This window comes from Aaosphaeria arxii (assembly GCF_010015735.1).
Source record: "Aaosphaeria arxii CBS 175.79 unplaced genomic scaffold BU24scaffold_3, whole genome shotgun sequence".
NCBI classification, from domain to species: Eukaryota; Fungi; Ascomycota; class Dothideomycetes; order Pleosporales; genus Aaosphaeria; species Aaosphaeria arxii.
The window spans coordinates 4021993-4041751 of NW_022983476.1; the positions used below are offsets into that span (position 1 = coordinate 4021993).

The 19759-nt window shown below is 48.0% G+C and overlaps 8 protein-coding genes across 8 annotated transcripts; 6 read left to right on the forward strand and 2 right to left on the reverse strand.

Moving 5' to 3' along the window:
• The first annotated feature begins 101 nt into the window (after positions 1-101).
• BU24DRAFT_421275 (uncharacterized protein) lies at positions 102-1577 on the forward strand. The gene is made up of 3 exons (XM_033527689.1): positions 102-590; positions 651-1006; positions 1088-1577. Exons 1-3 carry the CDS (start codon positions 203-205, stop codon positions 1145-1147), a joined length of 804 nt encoding a protein of 267 aa, XP_033386633.1. The 5' UTR covers positions 102-202; the 3' UTR covers positions 1148-1577.
• On the forward strand, positions 1496-2246 carry BU24DRAFT_432717 (Glyoxalase/Bleomycin resistance protein/Dihydroxybiphenyl dioxygenase; the record flags this gene model as incomplete). The annotated part of the gene is made up of 3 exons (XM_033529936.1): positions 1496-1730; positions 1801-2120; positions 2199-2246. The coding sequence occupies 3 exons, from the start codon at positions 1496-1498 to the stop codon at positions 2244-2246; spliced, it is 603 nt and encodes a 200-aa protein (XP_033386634.1).
• Positions 2247-2292: 46 nt separating this feature from the next.
• Positions 2293-3348, reverse strand: BU24DRAFT_491280 (uncharacterized protein; the record flags this gene model as incomplete). Its single annotated transcript, XM_033533777.1, has 1 exon — positions 2293-3348. One exon carries the CDS (start codon positions 3346-3348, stop codon positions 2344-2346), a length of 1005 nt encoding a protein of 334 aa, XP_033386635.1. The 3' UTR covers positions 2293-2343.
• A 936-nt stretch (positions 3349-4284) lies between these two features.
• Positions 4285-8250, forward strand: BU24DRAFT_421277 (uncharacterized protein). The gene has a single exon (XM_033527690.1). It carries the CDS (start codon positions 4371-4373, stop codon positions 8001-8003), a length of 3633 nt encoding a protein of 1210 aa, XP_033386636.1. The 5' UTR covers positions 4285-4370; the 3' UTR covers positions 8004-8250.
• A 414-nt stretch (positions 8251-8664) lies between these two features.
• Positions 8665-10540, forward strand: BU24DRAFT_491282 (uncharacterized protein). The gene is made up of 2 exons (XM_033533778.1): positions 8665-8724; positions 8780-10540. The coding sequence occupies exons 1-2, from the start codon at positions 8711-8713 to the stop codon at positions 10221-10223; spliced, it is 1458 nt and encodes a 485-aa protein (XP_033386637.1). The 5' UTR covers positions 8665-8710; the 3' UTR covers positions 10224-10540.
• BU24DRAFT_168107 (FabD/lysophospholipase-like protein) lies at positions 10395-11833 on the forward strand. The gene is made up of 4 exons (XM_033521466.1): positions 10395-10623; positions 10681-10819; positions 10872-11134; positions 11239-11833. Exons 1-4 carry the CDS (start codon positions 10566-10568, stop codon positions 11760-11762), a joined length of 984 nt encoding a protein of 327 aa, XP_033386638.1. The 5' UTR covers positions 10395-10565; the 3' UTR covers positions 11763-11833.
• A 70-nt stretch (positions 11834-11903) lies between these two features.
• On the reverse strand, positions 11904-12892 carry BU24DRAFT_491284 (alanyl-tRNA synthetase; the record flags this gene model as incomplete). Its single annotated transcript, XM_033533779.1, has 2 exons — positions 12801-12892; positions 11904-12730 (listed from the first exon to the last, which is right to left on the reverse strand). Exons 1-2 carry the CDS (start codon positions 12814-12816, stop codon positions 11904-11906), a joined length of 843 nt encoding a protein of 280 aa, XP_033386639.1. The 5' UTR covers positions 12817-12892.
• Positions 12893-13307: 415 nt separating this feature from the next.
• On the forward strand, positions 13308-19381 carry BU24DRAFT_491285 (uncharacterized protein; the record flags this gene model as incomplete). The annotated part of the gene is made up of 7 exons (XM_033533780.1): positions 13308-13752; positions 13806-13944; positions 14001-14264; positions 14318-14895; positions 14951-18035; positions 18084-18817; positions 18870-19381. The coding sequence occupies exons 1-7, from the start codon at positions 13692-13694 to the stop codon at positions 19379-19381; spliced, it is 5373 nt and encodes a 1790-aa protein (XP_033386640.1). The 5' UTR covers positions 13308-13691.
• Positions 19382-19759: the final 378 nt, after the last annotated feature.

The window sequence follows — 19759 nt, forward strand, 5'->3', positions numbered from 1 at the left end:
TCAGTTCACTGTCACCTGTGTATTAACTAATGCCCAATCCGGTTGGTCTGTCTGTTCATCCAATCAACCAGTTCACGTCTCAGCCCCAAATGACAGATCGAAGTACAAAACAACAACACCACATCAAGAGCTTCATCGCATGCTAGATCTTAACCTGCAACTAAGAGTTGGAAACCTTCCCAAATCTTGACCTCTCGCAATCATGTCTCTCATCAGACACCTGAAGCGCTTGGTTTATGGTTTATCAGAATACGCTCTTAGCCCTGGATCCTCTGAAGAACATCATCACTACACACCTGATTACGACGATGTTCGCGCTGCGCGTACAATTCTCCAGTCTCTCAAACTTCCCACCGAGCTTGTGCTTGATATTTTGGATCGCGCGCGGTATTGGCCATGCGCGCATTTCGTCACGAGGAATCGTAAGAGCGTCAAATCGGGAATGAATATTGTGTCCGAAATCTGTTTCGAAGGGCCCGTGTTTCCACCGAGTGTTTTGGAGTCCTTCCAGGGGGAGAAAGTCAAATTGAAAGAGATTTCCTGGTACATTATGAGTAAGGATCAAGGTTGGACAAGTGAAGGCACAGAAGGTCTGTCTCCATTGTACCTTCAACCTCTGAATGCCGGAACATGAGCTGAGTTGACCATAGGAACCTTTCAAACCCATTCGTGGACGGATGTCAGTATTTTGCGCCCTCTGGGAGATTCTAGAGACCCCTGTCTCAGCGCTGTTGAGCTCGCGCGCACTTTCGGAGAAGTCACAGAACTTATGGATATACTTTCACCTCGTGGATGGACCATGGTCCCACATCAGACAGATGACGGCCTTTCCCATACGTGGCGTCTACAAGGCAATCGCGTAGCGGGGCAAAATCCCGAAAGCTACCATATCACCTGGTCGCAAGATGAGAATAGGGTCATTGCCGACGACGGAGCCGGAAATGGCAAGGGATTCATTGACTTAATTCAAGAGGGAGATCGGGTGGTAGTGTGGGCTCGATGTCAGGTACGTGTCCAAAGATTCTAAGTTTGAATATGATGGAGGATGCTGTCTTCACCACAGAGGAGAATGCTAATCATCATCTAGTATCCGGGGTGGTGTTGTGAAGTCCACGAACTCGAGATGGCGTTGTTCTATGGATTTTGACGAGGTTTGAGGTTTTAACTGCCCTTGTTCCTTTTTTTCTTATATAGATACCCTTTTTGGTCCTGTAGACTTGATTAGATTCCTCACAAGGTCAAGTTGCGGGAGGTGTTTTCCGGTGCATTTGCCCCGCATCTGCCCCACATATGCTAATGCTCGTCCTTCTCGTTGCTCCTCCCGTCGGATGTGTCCAAAATTGGGGTAAAACCATGTCAAGAGGATAATTCTCCAGGCACAATGTTTAGTAGTTAGAATAATGCCAAGTTGATGAACGAAAATCTCCCACATATACTTGTGCGACCATCCCTTTCGTTCGTCATTCAAATCTTTTTGTGCTACACATATCGCGCAATGGCAACTAATCCCAATCATCCGCCTGGCCCTTATGCGCCTGGTGAGCATATTGTCCCGCCTCCACGAGCACAATCGCCAGCGACAGCGGAATATCGCTTGAATCACCTTATGCTGCGAATAAAAGACCCTGACAAGAGCTTGCGCTTCTACAACGACTGTTTTGGGTTGCATGTGGTGTTTATCTTTAATACGGGACCTTGGACTATCTACTACCTTGGGCCACGTGATGTTGGTACGTTTCAACTTCCTACTTTATCGCCAGTGGCACGGACTGAATAGAATATGGCACTGATACTGAGCAGAAATTTCAACGACCGGAACTAACAAGGGCCTTCTTGAATTATATCACATACCGTCCGACAATTTGACGAAGTACACTTCTGGCAACGACTACAACAATCCGAGGAGTATTGGATTCGGACACATTGGGTTCACGGTACCAGATGTCGAAGAGACGCTGAAGCGGGTCCAGAGCTTTGGGTTTGAAGTCATCAAGCCACTCGACGAGGCAAAGACAGAACAGATGGCCGTGAATGATTCTATTGTAGGGGGAAAGGAGGGGTTAATAGATGAAGGGTATAAGCACGTGTTCAGGCAGTTAGCTTTTGTGAAGGATCCCGATGTAAGTCTGTTTTTAATATAGTATACTAGCATAGACCGACACTGACGGATGTACTGGATTTTACTAATAACGAGACAGGGGTATTGGGTGGAAATAGTACCACAAGCCATAAAACCTCGACCGTAATACCGACAGATATACATTGAGAAGTACTCCTGCTTTGAAATCAGAACCCTTTTCTTCAAAAATCAAACAACTGCCTGCGCTTCGTATCACATTTCGGCTAAGATGGCCCAGCTTCAGTGGGTGTGTTCGAACTAGTAGTTCTATGCTCAGAATTTCCTGGCTGTCTTGGTGCTTCCGTAGACTTTTTTTGAGGTGCTGTTGAAGCCCTCTGTGGAGGCGAACTTGCAGCTATTCTTCGAGGAATACCTGCAGGTCTTGTTGCAAAATTTGTACGGGCGTCCGGTTTTGGAACAGGCCTAGTAAAAGGTGTGCCAGCAACCCCTTCTTGAGCTTGTGTATTCGGTATCCTAACCTCGCTATTGGGAACTTGAAAAGACTCATTCTGTCCAGGAGTGAGATTGCCTGTAGATAAAGAATCCTTATGCGAAGGTGTGTTCGGCACAGTGGTACCACTATTATTTAGCAATGGGGGCTGGCGACATTCCAAGTATCGATCTTTGTCCCAAACGAAATCTGACTGCCCCTGACGCTGCAACAACCGAAGCGAAAATTGCAAGAGAAATCTCCTGGGCAAAGTATGCTGAATGAAAACGATTCCGTCGTGCCCTAAGAAAGCAACGCAGATGTTTAAAACCATTTCCTCGGCAAGGCCTCTGTAATCTTGATGATCTGAGAACAACCGTGTGACTATTTCTGCCAAGGGTTCCACTTCGTTGGGACGTAACTTACCCTGAAGATTCTTGTAAGTAGCCTCGAGGCGATCGAACATTTCCGAAACACAGATGTCTCTGGTTTTGGAATCCTTGAACACGACGGCCATTGCATAGATTGTGGTTATACATCCTAATTGTTGGCCAAGGTCACCTTCAAACTCTGCAATCTCGTTCGTGATAACTGTTTCCAGGTATCGTTGCACCCATTTGGTGTTCCAACTTGAAAGAACGAGTGACTTCGGAGTTGCTTCTGTGTCGTTAACAAGTTGTTCAGCGAAGTACTCTGAGCGCTCGGTCAAAAGTGCTTTGTGTATCCAAACACAAAACCCAGGCTTTTTTCCAACTGAGACAAAGATTTGCCGACTGTTAAGGAAACCGGGTTTAGTCATCTTGCGGTTGGACGAAAGATGTCTTGTGAGTGTAATGCAATAGAAATCAGATTGTATATAGTCGTATATAGGACACATTATGAACTGAACACCGAGACACAATTACGTGCCGACATTGTACGTGAACAGTATACAATGTTCATTGTGTGATACCCTCAGAGTAATCCAAAAATCAACTGCTGGCGTTCTTGTTTAAGTATGATAAGCATTGTTGGAGAACACCTTTTGTAGACAAACTAGTGGTGAAATCACTCTTTGTCGATAACAATTGTTAATCTTGTCTCCTACTGTCTAACAACCCTTGGGATTGACGACTCAAATGAAAACCGTCATGGCGTGGATTGGACAGGATTGATTCTCGCCGAAATGGTTTCGAAAGAGCACTGTCAATAAAACACAAGCGATGCCGTTAGAAGACGAACATTGTTGATGGGAAAATTAACAACGTCGATGAACACCAAGCAAAGCCGACAGCAAACTTCCGCATGCAGTTCTGTAGGAGAAGGGTGAATGGCTGCACCTCGCGTGACAGATTGTTCACGTACTATCTGGTTATGGGCTGGCCACATTATTGCCCACAGCGCTATTCCGGCATTAACACAATCCCTGGCTTGCTCTACAATATATGAACGAACAATTATTGGGGCAGTCATTGAGAACATCGCGAGGCCTCATCGTCGGATTGACACTGCCTGAATGACTGTGTGAGGGAGGATCTCTGTGGCGCAGCGACCTTAGCGCGGGTGACTCATTTTGGCTCATCTGGATTATCCACTCTGTCGTCTGTTACTCCGAAACACCCAGCACGAAAGACGAAGACTCCACAGGCTGGCCGGCGAGGAGTCATCTACCATGCATAACCCTTGTCCACAAGCCACAGCGTGGCTCTATGCTGTATACTACACGACACAGGAGCGACTGGGCAGCTAAAGATATATAGCTATCTGTGCGAATCACGAATAACTTTGTTTTTTTTTTCATTATACCCATTTTCATCGCGCATTAGAGACCGTGAAAAAACCATGGCGGCTACCAGAGACTCTTTACCTCACACAGCGTTTGCATCAACGTCTTTCGATACTGCCCTTTGTGTGATTCCTCCTGCGAACAAATGCCAGGAAGTAGACCAATTACGAGCGTTATACGACAAGGGTTTTGGCAGATGGCCTCCTCACATCAACCTCATCTACCCATTCGTACATCCAGAAAATCTATCAAAGGCAAAACAACAAATAGAGTCACAACTCTCCAATATCAGCTCAGAACGCACACTCGACATTGCACTCGACAAAGCCGGTCACTTTGTGCATCGTACCAACAGCACAATATGGTTGGGTGCAAGCGACAACACTTCTTCGGGAGTCCTGGAAGAGCTTCGGTCGAGTGCCTTGCAAGCACTTGGCCAGGAACCATCACCATATAATTTCCATCTTACCATTGGCCAGTCTGAGGACAACACCGACTCATCACAGAACTTCCTACTTGGAAAAGCAAGACTGCTTCCCCACTTACATTTCCCTGTTGGCTCTCTTGCTATTCTTGTACGAGAGCGAACTCCACATAGGCAAAACTCTTCAAGTAGAATGAAACTTTGGGGTACCATCGATTTAGCGCCATCTGATGCAGCAGAGGCTACACCAATGACGGAATTTTGGCTTTCAGGAGCTGATACGACCGAAACCTCGAGGGAAGATCTAGACCTAGAAGATGAAGATTTGGAAGAAGGTCCAACCACAGCCTACGATCGCGAAGCTCAGCCAGGGAAAACTTACTATTTCGATGCTTCCTGCTCTACTTGGCTGGTGAGCCATCCGGAAGAACCAGAGCAGGCACTATCAACCAATTTGACGATAGCCAGTTACAACGTCCTCGCTGATTCAGGATATCCACCAGCTCATGATAGAAACGCCTTGCTGGTTGATGCAATATTGTCAAAATCAGGATTGGCAGATATTCTTGTCTTACAGGAAGTCTCGGATGTTTTTTTGTCTTATTTGCTCGCAAATGAGCAAGTACAAAACCCATACTCATTTGTCTCTCACGGACCCCCCGATCAAGCTGATCTTGGACCTCTTCCGAACATGCGCAATATCGTCATACTCAGCCGGTGGCACTTCGACTGGAAGCTACTACCATTCAAGAGGAGACACAAGGGTGCTATAGTGGCAGAGTTTAATGGATTGCATCCCTCTCAACCGCTCATACTTGCTGGTGTGCATCTCACTAGTGGGCTCACCGATGGATCAGTAGCAGCAAAGAAGGTTCAGCTCCAGAACATCAGAAGTTATCTAGCCCATGAGTATCCCTCAAGTCCATGGATTGTCGCAGGAGATTTCAACATTACTACTTCATCTTACACCATTCAGACCGCCTTGAAGAGCAAGTCGATTTCTCAGCAAACTTCAAATCATCTCTCAGCCATTGAGTCAGCTTTGGTTGACGCAGGATTCATCGATACATGGACTGTTGCAAGAATTGAGGGAACGGAAGTGACCACTACCGATAATTTCGATGACCTTTTTGAAGGTGAAGAGGGCGCTTCTTTTAATCCAAGAGAGAATCGACTTGCGGCAGCTACATCAGGAACGTCGAACAATCGGCCCCAAAGGTACGACAGAATCCTCGTGAGAGGTCAGAACACTCTTCGTGTGCATCAATTCAACCAGTTCGGCCTTCCTGACAATCGCGATGGAGTGCAAATTGTGGCAAGTGATCATTGTGGCATTAGAGCGGCTTTCAAGATAGCCCCTCTAACTTCTACCGAATCCACAAAAAGGCCAGATAACCTTAACCTTCTTCCGGTGAAATTGCAACAATTGTCAACCGTTCTCTCTGAAACATCAACACTGGAAACTACCTTAGAGCTACATGGCATGTTCCCTACAAAGGAAGAGATCGAAGGTCGCCGAGATGCATTCGCACTAATCAAGAAAATCATCCTTGGTTCGTCTAATGACGAAGAGACTATTGAATCCGACATTCCAATGGTCATGGTGTCCGTTGGGTCTTATGCTCTTGGCGTATGGACATCTGCATCTGACATTGATTGCCTCTGCATCGGCTCTATCAGTTCCAAGACTTTCTTCAAATTGGCTCGTCAGCGCATCCACAGAGCGCAAGACCAAGGAGTTCGTTTCCTTCGTCGCGTTGAAGCAAGTACGGGAACGATGTTTGAGATCTCCGTGAACGGAGTGAGCATGGACCTGCAGTATTGCCCTGCTGCTCGAATCGTCGAGCGATGGGCAGAGCTCCCGGAACTCCATCACACCGATCCGATTTACAATCTGTCCATGCTCTCGTTGCGCAAGTTGAAGCCCTATCGGGATATAGCATATATCCAACGCACGCTCCCTTCTATCCCAACCTTCCGCGTAGCCTACCGGTGCATCAAGCTTTGGGCAGTCCAGCGTGGAATCTACTACTCTAAATTTGGCTACCTTGGTGGTATTCACATTACACTGATGCTGTCCTGGATTTACAAGCGCCTCGTGCACGATGTTGGTGCTGTTACCGTTCAGGACTTGGTTGCCACGTTCTTTCACCACTACGCTAATTTCGATTGGGAGAACGAGATCCTGTACGATGCATTCTTCCACAGACAGAAACCGCGATATCACCGAAGCGCTAGAGAGCCAATGGTCGTCCTTGGTTTCCATGCCCCGAACGCCAATGCAGCGCATACTTCAACAGCACCTGGCCTACAAACCATGGTTAAGGAGCTAAAGATGGCCAGTGAGGCTCTTGCGCAAGACTCTATGACTTGGTCGAGATTCTTTAGAGATCCAGGAAAGACCGGCATGTCAGAATTTCTCACTTCCTATCAAAGTTACGTTCAGATTACGATCCAGTACTGGGGTCGGTCGTTGGGTAAGGGGAAAGGCCTGGTCGGATGGGTAGAGTCTCGCTGCTTGCTGAACGTAGTCGATATCAACAAAGCACTTCCAAATCTAGACGTACGCATCTGGCCCGCTCGTCTTACAAGCAACAATGCATCAGAGTCGGAGACAGATTACCAGGGTTGCTACTTGATTGGTCTCTCCCGCCGGGAATCCTCAGAAACCAACGATACCGCTGAAGATAAGTCACTCGCGAAGCAAACCCTGCAGCAATGCCTTGATCGTTTCCTCGCTCAACTTCAAAGCGACGAGAAGTATTACGATCCATCTACTTGCTGGATCGACGTGTCTCTTGTACAGCCACGTGCTGTAAAAGACCTTCAATTAGACCAGCGCGAATGGGGCGACTACACACCCGACATGGACATCGACTCCGACGATGAAGAGGATGCCGAAGAGACTGACGAGACTTCCGAAGCACCATATGCTCTGCCAATCCGCACTAAACCTTCATCGACATCCACTTCGCAGTCCGCGAACAAGTTACGACCTGCTTCGGATGTCCTTAATCGCTTACGTTGGGATTCAAACCTCGATCCAAGCAATTACATCGTTGGCTATGAAGATAGGTTCCTCGGCGCAAAGGAGACTGGACTGGAGAGGTGGAAGACGGAGCAAACTGACGAAGAATTCATCCCCCAACACCGAATTCTTTACTTCAAGAGGCGAGATGATGGAGTTATCGTTTGGGAGAGGAAAAGTAGGACTGACTTGATATTCAAGAGTGGAGCAAGTACGGGAGTCGGCGACCTTGAATAATGCGTCTCACTTGTCGTAGTTGATGTCAATCAAGAAGATCTGGGAAAATGTTCCCGACCAAAAGTTTCCTTTAATCATATCCATGTGAGGACCCATTTCGACAAATCTTAAGTTGTAATAGCAAAGATGGTTTTGCGAAGTGGCCGGGCCCTGCACCAATGGGTCAATCAAAAAGGAATAGCTAAGCAACATCTTTCGCAAGGAAATAAATCCTCATGCTGGATAGGCAAATAATCCATCTTCAAGCCTTTTTGAATCTTGGGTGTAGGAAAATTCGAAGTCCAGTTATTATCGTAATCCTCCAATCAGAGAGAGCAATGATTTTCGTCATACAAGTGAGAAGTTCCCTCCACCTGCACATCTACTTCTACATCCATCGAACGTCGATTAGCCGCAGCGGCTCGGGAAATTCACGGTTCGATCATGACAGGGACCTCGCCGTGGAGTGGAGTTCGGTAATCTCAGCAGTGTGGCAGCTTACCAGCAGTTTGACAAGCACTATCCTATCAAATTGTATTTCATACCCAAACCGGTAGCAGGCTTATCGCCATGGGCCGGGGAGCGGGGTCCAATGAGACTACAAGGCCCTGTAGACTAATCCTTTGAATTTATATACAAGGCTTCTTGTCTCTTGCTACAAAGTACTTGCTATTACCACGAGGCTGATTGTTTTTCGAGACGTAGATTTCGGCCTTGATCGTGTCACCATGATCGTCAACTCGTACGTTCAACATCCACATAATTCACATTCAAAATTGTATATTAATTCATCTTAGGCTTGATCCCAAGAGCGACAGTCCGATAAAGTCCCCATCCCCACGTAGGCCGAAGTTAGACATTACTTCGCCGACTTTCGAAGATGTGTATCAGCTTTCACTTCGACGAGTGATGAACATAGTCATAACCGATCAAGATGATCCGCCCTATCTACTGTTCCCTACGGCAGAACATACTCAAGTCCAATTCTTCACCGAGAGCGATTGGAAAGAGTTTGGCAACATGGAACTAGAGGCTTCGCGACTCAGGTTCACTCTCACCCGCTATCCGGAAAGAGGCCCGCCGCTTGCATGCGAGACTACGCTGAAGCTATTACTTTCAGAGACTTCCATTCTCAAGAAGTGGTTAGAGATAGTTGGCGATATCCAGAACGAATCCAAGCAGGCCATGATGGAGGCTCACAATGCCATGCTAAGCCAACATTCCGACGAAAGAGAACCCAACACCAAAGAATCTTTCGTAACGGTTCCCGTTGGGTATGTCACCAACGATAAGAGTGTGGATCTTCAACTCCAACTGTGGGAGCGAGCTCTAGCAGAGATTGCAGAAGCGCTCACTTCCTCGGAAGTGCAGAACATCGACCAATTTCTGCAAATCTATTCCTTCCTGAAAGACTCTATCGGAGGTCTGAACGTCTCATTTCAGCCTCGAATCGCTCTTTTTCAGCGGTTGATACAGGACGTTCACAACACAATTCCGGACAAAATCCTAAGTACCGAAACATGGAAGCTGGTCGCTGCACAATGCGCAGCCGAGTCATCATTCCTAGCGATTGAGAAGCTGAAGAAGGTATCATACATCCACTTCACAAATCATCAAGTGCTACCATACGTCTACGTATCACTGCGCAAGCTTCCTCGCGCGGAATTCTCTGTACCAAAGCGTGTACTAGAAATCGCGATGGAGATGGTTTCGAACAGCACCCCAGAACGCCTATGCGACATCGCACCAATCACAATTGCATATGTCGCTCCGCTGAAACATGAGGGGAAAATGTTCAAGGTTGTCATTGACGGTAACAACCGGGTGACTGCTATTCTATTATTGCAATTTCTGGCCGCTTCGTCGTCGTTGGACAGCTTCGACGTCGGCGCGCTGCAGCAGTTCTGCGACGACCTGGGGCTGGGCATGAAGTGGTTCCTCGACATGAAAGATGTCGCCGAGGAGCTTTTCAGCCGCAGCGAATACTTGGAATCATTCAGGTCGCATGTGCCAGTCCTTCGCTCGTTTGCACAGGTGTCGCGTGTTGCTGCCTTGGTTGTTCAAGAGCAGGAATTCCATACAATCTGCATGAGCCGAACGACAGGGTCCAGGCTAATTTTGCTGCAGCCAATGCATCAAGCACTGTACAACGATAAGACGCTTCCTTTCGGGTGGGCTGCGCAGCATGGTCAGGCCCATGGCCGGTCAATGGGTTTCAAGCCGCTGCTGCCACGGCGATGAAATAGGCACCGGTGAAATAAATTAATGTCCTGTTCGACAATCATTTCCATTTCCGGCGAGTTGTGTTAGGCTGGAGCTTGCGTGTCTCTCTTGCAGCTTGCGAGAGTTCTATTACTCCAAACAGCTTTTGGAAGGACAACCCTTTCAGCTGCAAGTCAGCTCCGACGTGGCTTGCTCCGGAACATGTCCGATATGCAGCAACTTTAATCGAGGTAATTCGGAAGGAAGCAAGGCGGGGCAATTTATGTTGGTACCAGCAAAGTTTTGACATTTATCGTTTCGTTGTACTAGATTACCTTCAGCTTCTTCTTCATCCCTACTCGTTGACATCTGGTGAACATCATGGCCTCGCAGAAGGATCTACCTCCGTACTCTAGACCGTTGAGACTACTCTCACTCGGTGAGATGCCCCTTTGTGTTGTGAATCGTCCATCCCAATCATGCTGATAGTTGGTAGACGGTGGAGGAGTACGCGGTCTCACTGAGCTACTCATATTGAAGACCTTGATGCATCGAATTCAACCACAGACAAAAGATCGAGCTCTGCCAAAGCCATGTGACTATTTCGATGTAATCTGCGGGACTAGCACTGGAGGGTAAATTGGCATCGATCAGGTTCAACGGCCATAGAGGCTGACATTGAGTTAGTTTGATTGCGATTATGCTCGGCCGACTGGAGATGTCTGTCGATGAGTGCATCGCAGCATACATCGAACTTTCGAAAGAAATCTTTCCTAAGGAAGCGATAGGACAAACAAGCTTGTGGTCAAAACTTCAAAGATTTACTTCTGCCTACCGAGAGAAGGCTTGGTTCAGTGCCGACAGACTCAAAGAGTGCTTGCAGCGAACGATTGGTGATAAACTGGGCAAGACCGAGACCGAACAAGAATTCCTCAGCGAAGACACGAAATGTAAAGTGTAAGACGACATCCATTTCCACCCGATGGTTTGAGCTAACAGTCCATTGCATGATACAGGTTCGTGTGTTGCACTCGATCTGCTAACGTAGGTGCAGCGATCCTCCGAGCCTACGAGTCCCGACTCGTCCCTCACATTCCTTGCAAGATCTGGGAGGCGGGCCGAGCAACTTCGGCTGCTCCGCTATATTTTGAGCCTATCTCGATTGGGCCTCTTGGATCAGTCTTCGCAGATGGTGGTATGAAAAATAACAATCCTGTTTGGGTATTGTACGAGGAGGCTCGCAACGAGTGGCCAGACGCGGAGATAGCCTGCATTGTTAGCATTGGGACTGGAAAACCGGAAACGAAGCAGCTGGGGACAGGACTGCAAGAAGTCATGGAATCTTGCGTTTCCATCGCTGCGGAGACGGAGGAAACAGCGCGGTTGTTCCGCAGTGCCCACAAGGCTCTGCAAGGTCGGTATTTCCGTTTCAATGTGGAGCAAGGCCTTCAGGGCATCGCGCTGGATGAATGGACGCATTTCGATCGTATGGATGCGGCTACACAGCAGTACCTCACAGACATTGCAGACGATCTAGGTGCTTGTGCGGCCATACTAGCAAGATATGGAGCATCATGATAGATGTTAATCATACCGAGATATTCTAATTTCTACCTGTTGTTTGTTTTTGGGGCCTTTTTTGACCATGTCATAATTGCATTCGCCCGAAGTTATGCAAGATCTAACATCTTTGCACTGGGCTAGTAGTTCTTCAATGCCTCATTCTACGTCGTACGAGATCTTGGTATTGCCCTTTGATGCAGCGATCTTTCGGACCACGACTTTGACCAGTTCAGCTGTGCTGTGAACGTGCGTGCCGCCGCAAGGATATCCTCCAAGGTCACCGATCTCCACCACCCTGGTACCATTTTCGGCAGGAGTCTTTCCAAAGCCATCGGGAACGTGGACGCCCTTCTCCTTTAGCTGCTGCATATTCATCCAAGAAATGGCAACGGGCAGATCCTGCTTGACAAGGTCGTCCACCACCGCTTGGATCTTTTCCTTGAAGGTTCCGGCGATCTTGCCGCGAAACTCGACAAAGGCAGCACCTGGGAAGTGCTGTGCCTTAGTTTCGCTAACATCTGGAATCTCGTCTGTCAGCTGGCGAACAGCGAGGCCAAGAAGATGGCCAGCAGTATGGATACGGGAGTGAAGTTCGCGTTTCTCTCCATCGATGGTCTGTTCAACAATGGAACCTGGAGAAAAGGCACCATGGCCCTCTGATTCGGCATTGCTTAGTGTGCCTTGGTGCAGTATGACCGCTTTGCCATTGCGACGGACAGCTTGGACGTGGAAGCGGGGAGCACTGGTGGAAATGTTCCCATCATCGGTTCGAATCATCATATCACCGACATCATTAGGCTGGCCACCGCCCTGGGCATGGAAGATTGTTTCATCGGTCGTCACTACAAGATCGGTAGGTTGGGCTTGTTTGAATAGGCCGCGTTCGGCTTCTGACAATGTCTCGACGGGAACCACTGAGAGAATTCGTGCCTGTAGAGTCCGCAAATCTCCATCGGATTCGTACACAGGTCGAGTCGGTACGACTACAGCCTAATTGCAAAGATTATTTGGTCAGTGGAACTGGTTACTATTGGTGGTGGACGATGAGGTAACTTGCCTCGTCAGCCATTGTATCGAAATCTGGATCTGGGTGTATATTTGAAATCAAAGTTGGGTTTGAATTTAGATGTGAAGTTGAAGTCGAATTCGGAGGTGTGGTTAAATTTAGAGTCGAGTTGGTCGTTGGATTTGAAGTTGATGGAGCAAAAGACGGGTAGTGTTGATACCACCGGTGAGGCTCTTTGCTACGATGTCCACAGATAATTTTGGCACAGATGGCGGGGTGGTGGAGAGAGCAGTGACGCACTGTCAGTGGGAGCAGGGGCAGTCGTGGCAGTTTCAGCCGAGTGAGAGTGAGGTTGATAATAACCATGACCATGGCCACTAAAGAGGTCTGGACCGATGCACATGGCTTGATTAAGAGTTCACGGGTTTGATCATGGGTATGCGTATGCGTGTGCTATTGTGTGATCGTGGCTGCAGCCTTGCGAGATACGACGGACATTGCCGTCCACTCAATCATTCCGGCACCCTCAATCAACACATCACGACTAGGCAGCACGATAATGCACAGCCGTAAATGGGCTTGGTACGCTATCTGAAAGAAAAATCAAGTTGTCTGCGTTCAAAAGTGTCTGTTACACAACATACGGCCCGGTACCAATCATGACAAGGGATTCTCATCGCTGTGCTCCATGGCCCCCATGTAGTGGCTTCAATTGACCTGCGCCATGATAAATCGCAAATGAGGTGGAGGATTAGGCTGGAAGGCTGAGCTTGCCAGATGAAGCAATGCCCGCCGACCTCTGGGAAATAGACTTAGATCGCACACCTAGAAGAGAGTTCGAGCCTCACCAGATGGTACGATTTCCACTGCATGCCCCTCCTCGAACTTGGTGAACAGCTATCCGTATACGGTGATGGTGCGAGAATCCTGGAATCACAATGGATCAATCGCAGTCGCAGTCGCAGTCCCAATGTCGCCCTTTGAGAGTACTTTGTCTTGGTGAGCAACCTCTGTCCTACTGGGTGTGATATGTTTCTAATTCTCGAGGTTAGATGGAGGTGGTATTCGTGGTCTCTCTGAGTTGCTTGTACTCAAGCGGTTGATGTATTGTATAAGACCTGGCTCCTCCGGCCAACCTCTTGTGAAGCCATGTGATTACTTTGATATTATATGCGGAACCAGTACTGGAGGGTAAGCTACTTCCATCCCTTCCGGCATGCCGTAAAGGTTGACGATAGATCGAATAGAATTCTGGCAGTCGCACTCGGCCGTCTGCGCATGGATATTGATGAATGCATAACCTTCTTCTGTGATCTGATGAAAGAACTATTTCAAGAGCCTGAAGCGGTTAAGCTAAGGAACTTCTACCCACAGAATTTCATCAAAGGATCATGTAGAGCTTGGTTCACATCACAGACACTGGTGTCAAAAGTCAAAGTGTTAATTGAAACCCAACTCGGACCAGATCAAGTTGACGCACAATTCGAGCAACTCGATGAAGGATGCAAAGTGTAAGTTTACTTTTAATGGCGCGCAGCAAAGCGCAGAGCTCATACACTCTTAGGTTTGTCTGTGCCACACGAGCTGCAAACCGTGGATCAGCAATTTTTCGATCGTACCCATCAAATCGAGAGCCGCCACTACCATGTACGATTTGGGAAGTAGTCGCGGCAACCATGGCCATGCCGCCTTTCTTCGACCCAGTAACGATTGGGGGATTGGGCGCTGTATTCGCCGACGGAGCAGTGAAGAATAACAACCCTATTTGGGTTGCGGTTGAAGAGGTCCGGAAAGAGTACCCTGAAGATGCCATTGCATGTTTAGTGAGTCTAGGTGCCGGAAAATTACGGACACAAGGCCTAGGGTCGAGTATGAGGGATCTGCATCGTGCCTGTGTAGACATTGCGAGAGATACCGAAGAGGCCGCGAGACTCTTCTTGAGCGAGTATAAGCCTCTCGCCGAGCAGGGGCGGTACTTCAGATTCAACGTCGAGCAAGGTCTACAAGATGTGGGGGTAAACGAATTCCCCAGCTCAGTAGTCGATCTGATAGATGCCGCAACGGCCGATTATCTTGGGATGCAGCAAGACGACCTTAACAGGTGTATTGAAATGCTCAAGCTTCCCACAATTCCCAGCAGACGTAAGGTTTCATTCAATAACAACCACGAAGTCTATCAATACTGACTGCCATGTAGGACCAAACGTTGAGGGACGCCATGCGAGCAATAGGGATTTGCTTATGTGGATCGATGCGATTGACGAGTATGAGACACTCTGGCAACTTTGGGCCCCGGACGAGGATAGTTCAGAATACTCAGAATCCGACTTCGTTCGGAATAGCTCCCTGAGATTTCCAGGTACATGCGACTGGATAAAGACCCATGAGGACGTCTCCGTTTGGCTGTCGTCACCAGAAACACAGCATTGCTTTTTGCATGGGATTCCTGGATCAGGCAAAACTGTTCTCGCAGCTTTTGTCGGAAAGTGGCTTCGTCAAGTACGATCGAACGTACCAACTTTGGTTTTCTTTTGCGACAGCAAGAATGAACGGAAGTCAGCAGCGGACAGCTTCTTCAGAAACGCAATTGTGCAGCTACTCTACTACAAGCCACATCTAAGCCATCTTTTAACGGTGGAAATGGGCAAGACCGGCAAAAAGAAAGTTCTTTCCTGGGCTCACCTGAAGTCAATATTCTTGCAACTACTTCACGAGTTCGAGAAGGTCTACATCGTCGTCGATGCAGTGGACGAGATGAACACTCTTGGACAGGATGTTCTCTCTGAAACCTTTTCCAAGCTTAGTGCCTCCCTTTCGGGCTCAACCACAGTGGCAACCTTTATGACCAGCCGCACAAGGGCAGACGTTTTGGCGAAACTCTCATTTTGCCACCATAATGTCGTCCTCCAACGAGATCCCTTCGATAACGACCTCCAGATCTTCGTATCTCTATCTGTCGATCGAAGTGAAGAGCTGCAAGCCTTGTTTGAGGGAAACTCTACATTCATACGTGAACTTAAGGAGACTCTACTGGCCAGGTCCGAGGGCATGTTTCTTCTGCCCAAGCTTTTGCTGCAGGAGCTTAAGTCAAAGGAGACAATGGAACAAATGCGACAGGTCCTTACGGACATACCTCAATCCCTTTCCGAGTATTACACCCAGTTCATGGATCGCATTGAACCCTCGAGGAAGAACTTCGCTATGAGGGTGTTCAGCTGGCTCGCCTGTACTCTTAGGCCACTGTCGCTCGACGAGTTGCAGATCGGGCTTCAATCGGAAACGCAGATCCTAAAACCCGAAGCGCGATACGAGCTTGCAAACATCAAATACTCCATTGAAAAGGCCTGCAGTTGCCTCGTGGTTCTGCATAAAGGCCAGGTTCAATTGGCTCATTCTTCTATCAAGCGGTACCTCTTGAAGCCTCAGACACAGGATGACGGAAGTAATCATGAAAGCTTCAACTTCGATATTGCTACAGTTCATGAAGGCATCGCTCTAGTCAGTCTGAAGTATCTACTGTCACCAGACTTCTCTATGCCACTCTCTGGCGAAGCGCGCTTTTCCACGAATAATATTGATAATCTGAAGACCGAGTATCCGTTCTTACTTTACGCCTCTCAGAATTGGCACACCCATGTCGGAATGAGTCCCCGCAAATCTTTCCACTTACTTACCACCCTTTCCGAATTTTTGGGTTCAGTAAATTGTCGCTCGTACATCGAATTGGTGTTCTCTTATTGGACGTTTCCTAACGTAACTCTTGAGGATGTGAGCAACATCCTGATTAGTTGGGTTTCCAAGGAGCCTGACTGTGAAGAAGAGGCTTTCATCTTTAATTGGGGTCGGGACCTCTGGGATATCAACCTAGAGATGTCAGGCCTCTTCCAAGAATATCCATCCGAGATCCATTTCCTCCGGGATCTGCTGCCCAGTACTGCTGTGTACGATGAGGACCGTGTACAAAGATCATTTCTGATTATCCCACAGTCATTTTATGCTGTACATGGAGCTGGAGAAGCAGTAGTCCATGAAAGTGCGGATGCATCTGGACAAAGCGTTGCTCCAAAGTCAGACAGATTTCTTCTGACCGAATCCGCGATGATAGACTGGGAGTCTACAATCTCAACACCGCATAGATACCTTCAAAACATTGGCATCCGATGGGAGGTCAACGTCCAAAATCTGCAGACGCAAAAGCGTTACGCACGTCATTCCCTTTCATTGTGTCGGCGAGAAGGAATTTGTTGCTCTGTAGCGGTTGCACCCAACGACCAGCACTGTGCCGTATCATGGCCAGAGTATCAGGACGATGATGCCACAGAGCCGCTGAAAATCAAAACCTACGCATGGTCTCTCCGCTGGGATGAATCAAGATCACCAGTATGGAGGAAATGGGAGTGGACCGACCGTGCGTATGGCTGCGACTATACGAGAGCTGCTGGTTTTAAAAGAACCAAGAACTCAATTGCTTTCACTGCAGACTCTGAAATTCTGGCGACTCCTGGTGGCTTCTATAATGTGACAACGGGGAACTTGGCGTATGCACCTCCGTTGTTTACTGACACTACAGTCTCTGGGCTAACCTTCAGCTCTAACGCGGAGTATGCGTGGGGATCTAAAGGCGGGCAGCACCTCATTGTTTATCGCCGGGATTCGGAACAAATATTGGAGGCAAACAAAGAGCCGTACACTTTCTGTGAAGTTATTGGTGTTGCCCCCGATGGCAAGTCGGCCATTGCTCTTCTTCAACGAAGGGAAGACTCTGATAAGGTCGCATTCCTAGCTCTGGTGACTTCTCGGTCCAACCGTTTCCAGATAGACGAGATCCATTCCTTTGAGCAACAAGGAAAGGTACCTGAATTACACGAGCAATGGCAATATATCCGAGGTTACTACGCTTCTGGAGGACAGATCCACATATCCAGCAGCGGAAAAGTCGTACTTGGACTTCCAGTATCGCACGTGAGTCAGTACACGGCTCTGATGTTTAACATACAATCCCATCGGTCCCCTACCCATACTTCCCTGCATAGAGCCACCCTGAAAACACCCAAAGACTCTAAGATCTTAAGTGTCAGATATCAAAGAGGAACTGAAGAGCTGTACGGTTTGACAGATCAAAGCGTAGTCTGGAGGTTCACCTCAGAAGCAAGCAACAAGGCCACTAATACGCCGATCGTTTGGGAGGCCCAGCCACAGAGTGACGATAGAAAGCTTCGCAACTTTTTCATATCGGACTATTCCGTTGCAGAGAAGAATATGATAGTTGCGTTGCAATTAGGGTAGGATATTCTATTCGTTCGGAACAACAGCTGCTAAATCTTTTCCAGAACCACTCGACCGAAGTTTGGCTCTGCATCCTTGCACAAAGAGCCAATCGAATTTAGTTTCCAGATCTCTCCGGTTACAAGGCTCTTAGAGCTCATTCAATCTCTCCAACGAACAGTTGTAACAGTTGAGCTAGGGGCTTTGACTAGGTGCTATCGCCAAAATACCAGCATCAATTCCTTGCGACTTCTAGGATTGGGTCAAACGTCTACTCGTAAACTCGAGAACTTCATCCCTCTGTCAGATCAGTTGGTACGCGATATCGCGGATAAGAAATTAGGAGACAAAACAACATTGCAGTTCTACTCCCACTTCACTGCGAATGAGGACGGATCACTGGTTGCTTGCCCTTCGGTGTATGTGTCCGAAGAGGGTACTGGCCCGAAGGATGACAGAAGGATGGTGTATGGCCATATCTCACTGAAATGCTTGAACTCCGGGAATCTAGCAAATTTCAACCACCGTCTCGGGTCACTCTCCAATGACGAGAGGATCATACATCATGACTTCATTGTAAGGTTTGACGAGAAACGTCAACTCATGGCCTTCGAGGTCCACATAATTACAACTGCAGGCCTTGAGGAACGAAGAGTACGCTACGATATAAACCACATAATTGCCTTATCAACGGCATTCCGATCCTCAGCACGTTCACGATCACCGTCGCCAGTTGTGGGACTTTTCAATGCCCCGAAGAAGCGCGAAGCATTGGCACTTCCTAGCATCGCTGAACTGGGTAAGGCTCACATCCATGTCACATTCGTTGAGAGTGTCAGCTAATAAAGCAGACCCTGCTATGGAAATGACTTTCTGCAGTGAGAAGGAACGTCTGTACTATCTAGAGCGACCAACAGGCGTTCTGGTGTCCGTGTCCACCTGTGAGGGTCATGTAGGTACTTTCAATTGGTCGATTCAAATCTTTGGAGAGTGGCCTGTATTTGAGGCCCACCATATGACCATATCAAACAATATTTTGAAGGTTCTCGGCCTTACATACGAGTACATGCTATGTTTGGTGGAATTGGACCTGCAGAAATTTGAGGGGCGAAGGCGTTATGTATCGTCTATGTGGGGTTCCAACATGGGAGACCGAGCAACTGTATTTGCGGAGCCTATCGATACCCCAGACAAAGTTGGTCTGAATATCATTGTCTGCCGGAATCAGCAAACAGACGTATCGAAGAAATTGGATCCGGAGCAAACAGAGGCCAAGTTTAAGCCAGCTGTGATTTTCGTGCCGGAAAGGGCAATGGGACCATGGGTGCAGATGGCCTGGGAGCCACCGGAGGATTCTACTTGAATTGATAGTCATATGTTGCGAAGTACGACGAAATTAATTTAAACATGCATCAAATGAATTCATCCAATATTGTTGCAACACGAGAACTGGGATCTGGATCACCTTACATCTTTCTGACGGTACAAAGTCCAGAATCAGTGCTGTAGGCACCTCCGGTGCAAGTTTTGTCGGAAATCCCGAGCCAATCACATTCAATTGCGCCGTATCTGTTGACAGTCATGTAATTGATAACAAGTTAGGCCCACTGACAATGCGGGGTGGACATGACATTGCAGCAGGCTGAGCTATTTTTCGTTTGCGTACGGCTGAGTGCAAGGTTCCGTCCGCCTTATTTGCCCAGAAGTGACACAAGACATCGGAATGGAAGACTTGCAGCCT

Bases quoted from the DNA above. Each gene is read 5' to 3' on its own strand.
- BU24DRAFT_421275 (XM_033527689.1), top strand. From the start codon at position 203: ATGTCTCTCATCAGACACCTGAAGCGCTTGGTTTATGGTTTATCAGAA. The intron at 591-650 runs GTCTGTCTCCAT...AGTTGACCATAG, and splicing joins GACAAGTGAAGGCACAGAAG to GAACCTTTCAAACCCATTCG. The intron at 1,007-1,087 runs GTACGTGTCCAA...ATCATCATCTAG, and splicing joins TAGTGTGGGCTCGATGTCAG to TATCCGGGGTGGTGTTGTGA.
- BU24DRAFT_421277 (XM_033527690.1), top strand. From the start codon at position 4,371: ATGGCGGCTACCAGAGACTCTTTACCTCACACAGCGTTTGCATCAACG.
- BU24DRAFT_168107 (XM_033521466.1), top strand. From the start codon at position 10,566: ATGGCCTCGCAGAAGGATCTACCTCCGTACTCTAGACCGTTGAGACTA. The intron at 10,820-10,871 runs GTAAATTGGCAT...ACATTGAGTTAG, and splicing joins TGCGGGACTAGCACTGGAGG to TTTGATTGCGATTATGCTCG. The intron at 11,135-11,238 runs GTAAAGTGTAAG...ACGTAGGTGCAG, and splicing joins CCTCAGCGAAGACACGAAAT to CGATCCTCCGAGCCTACGAG.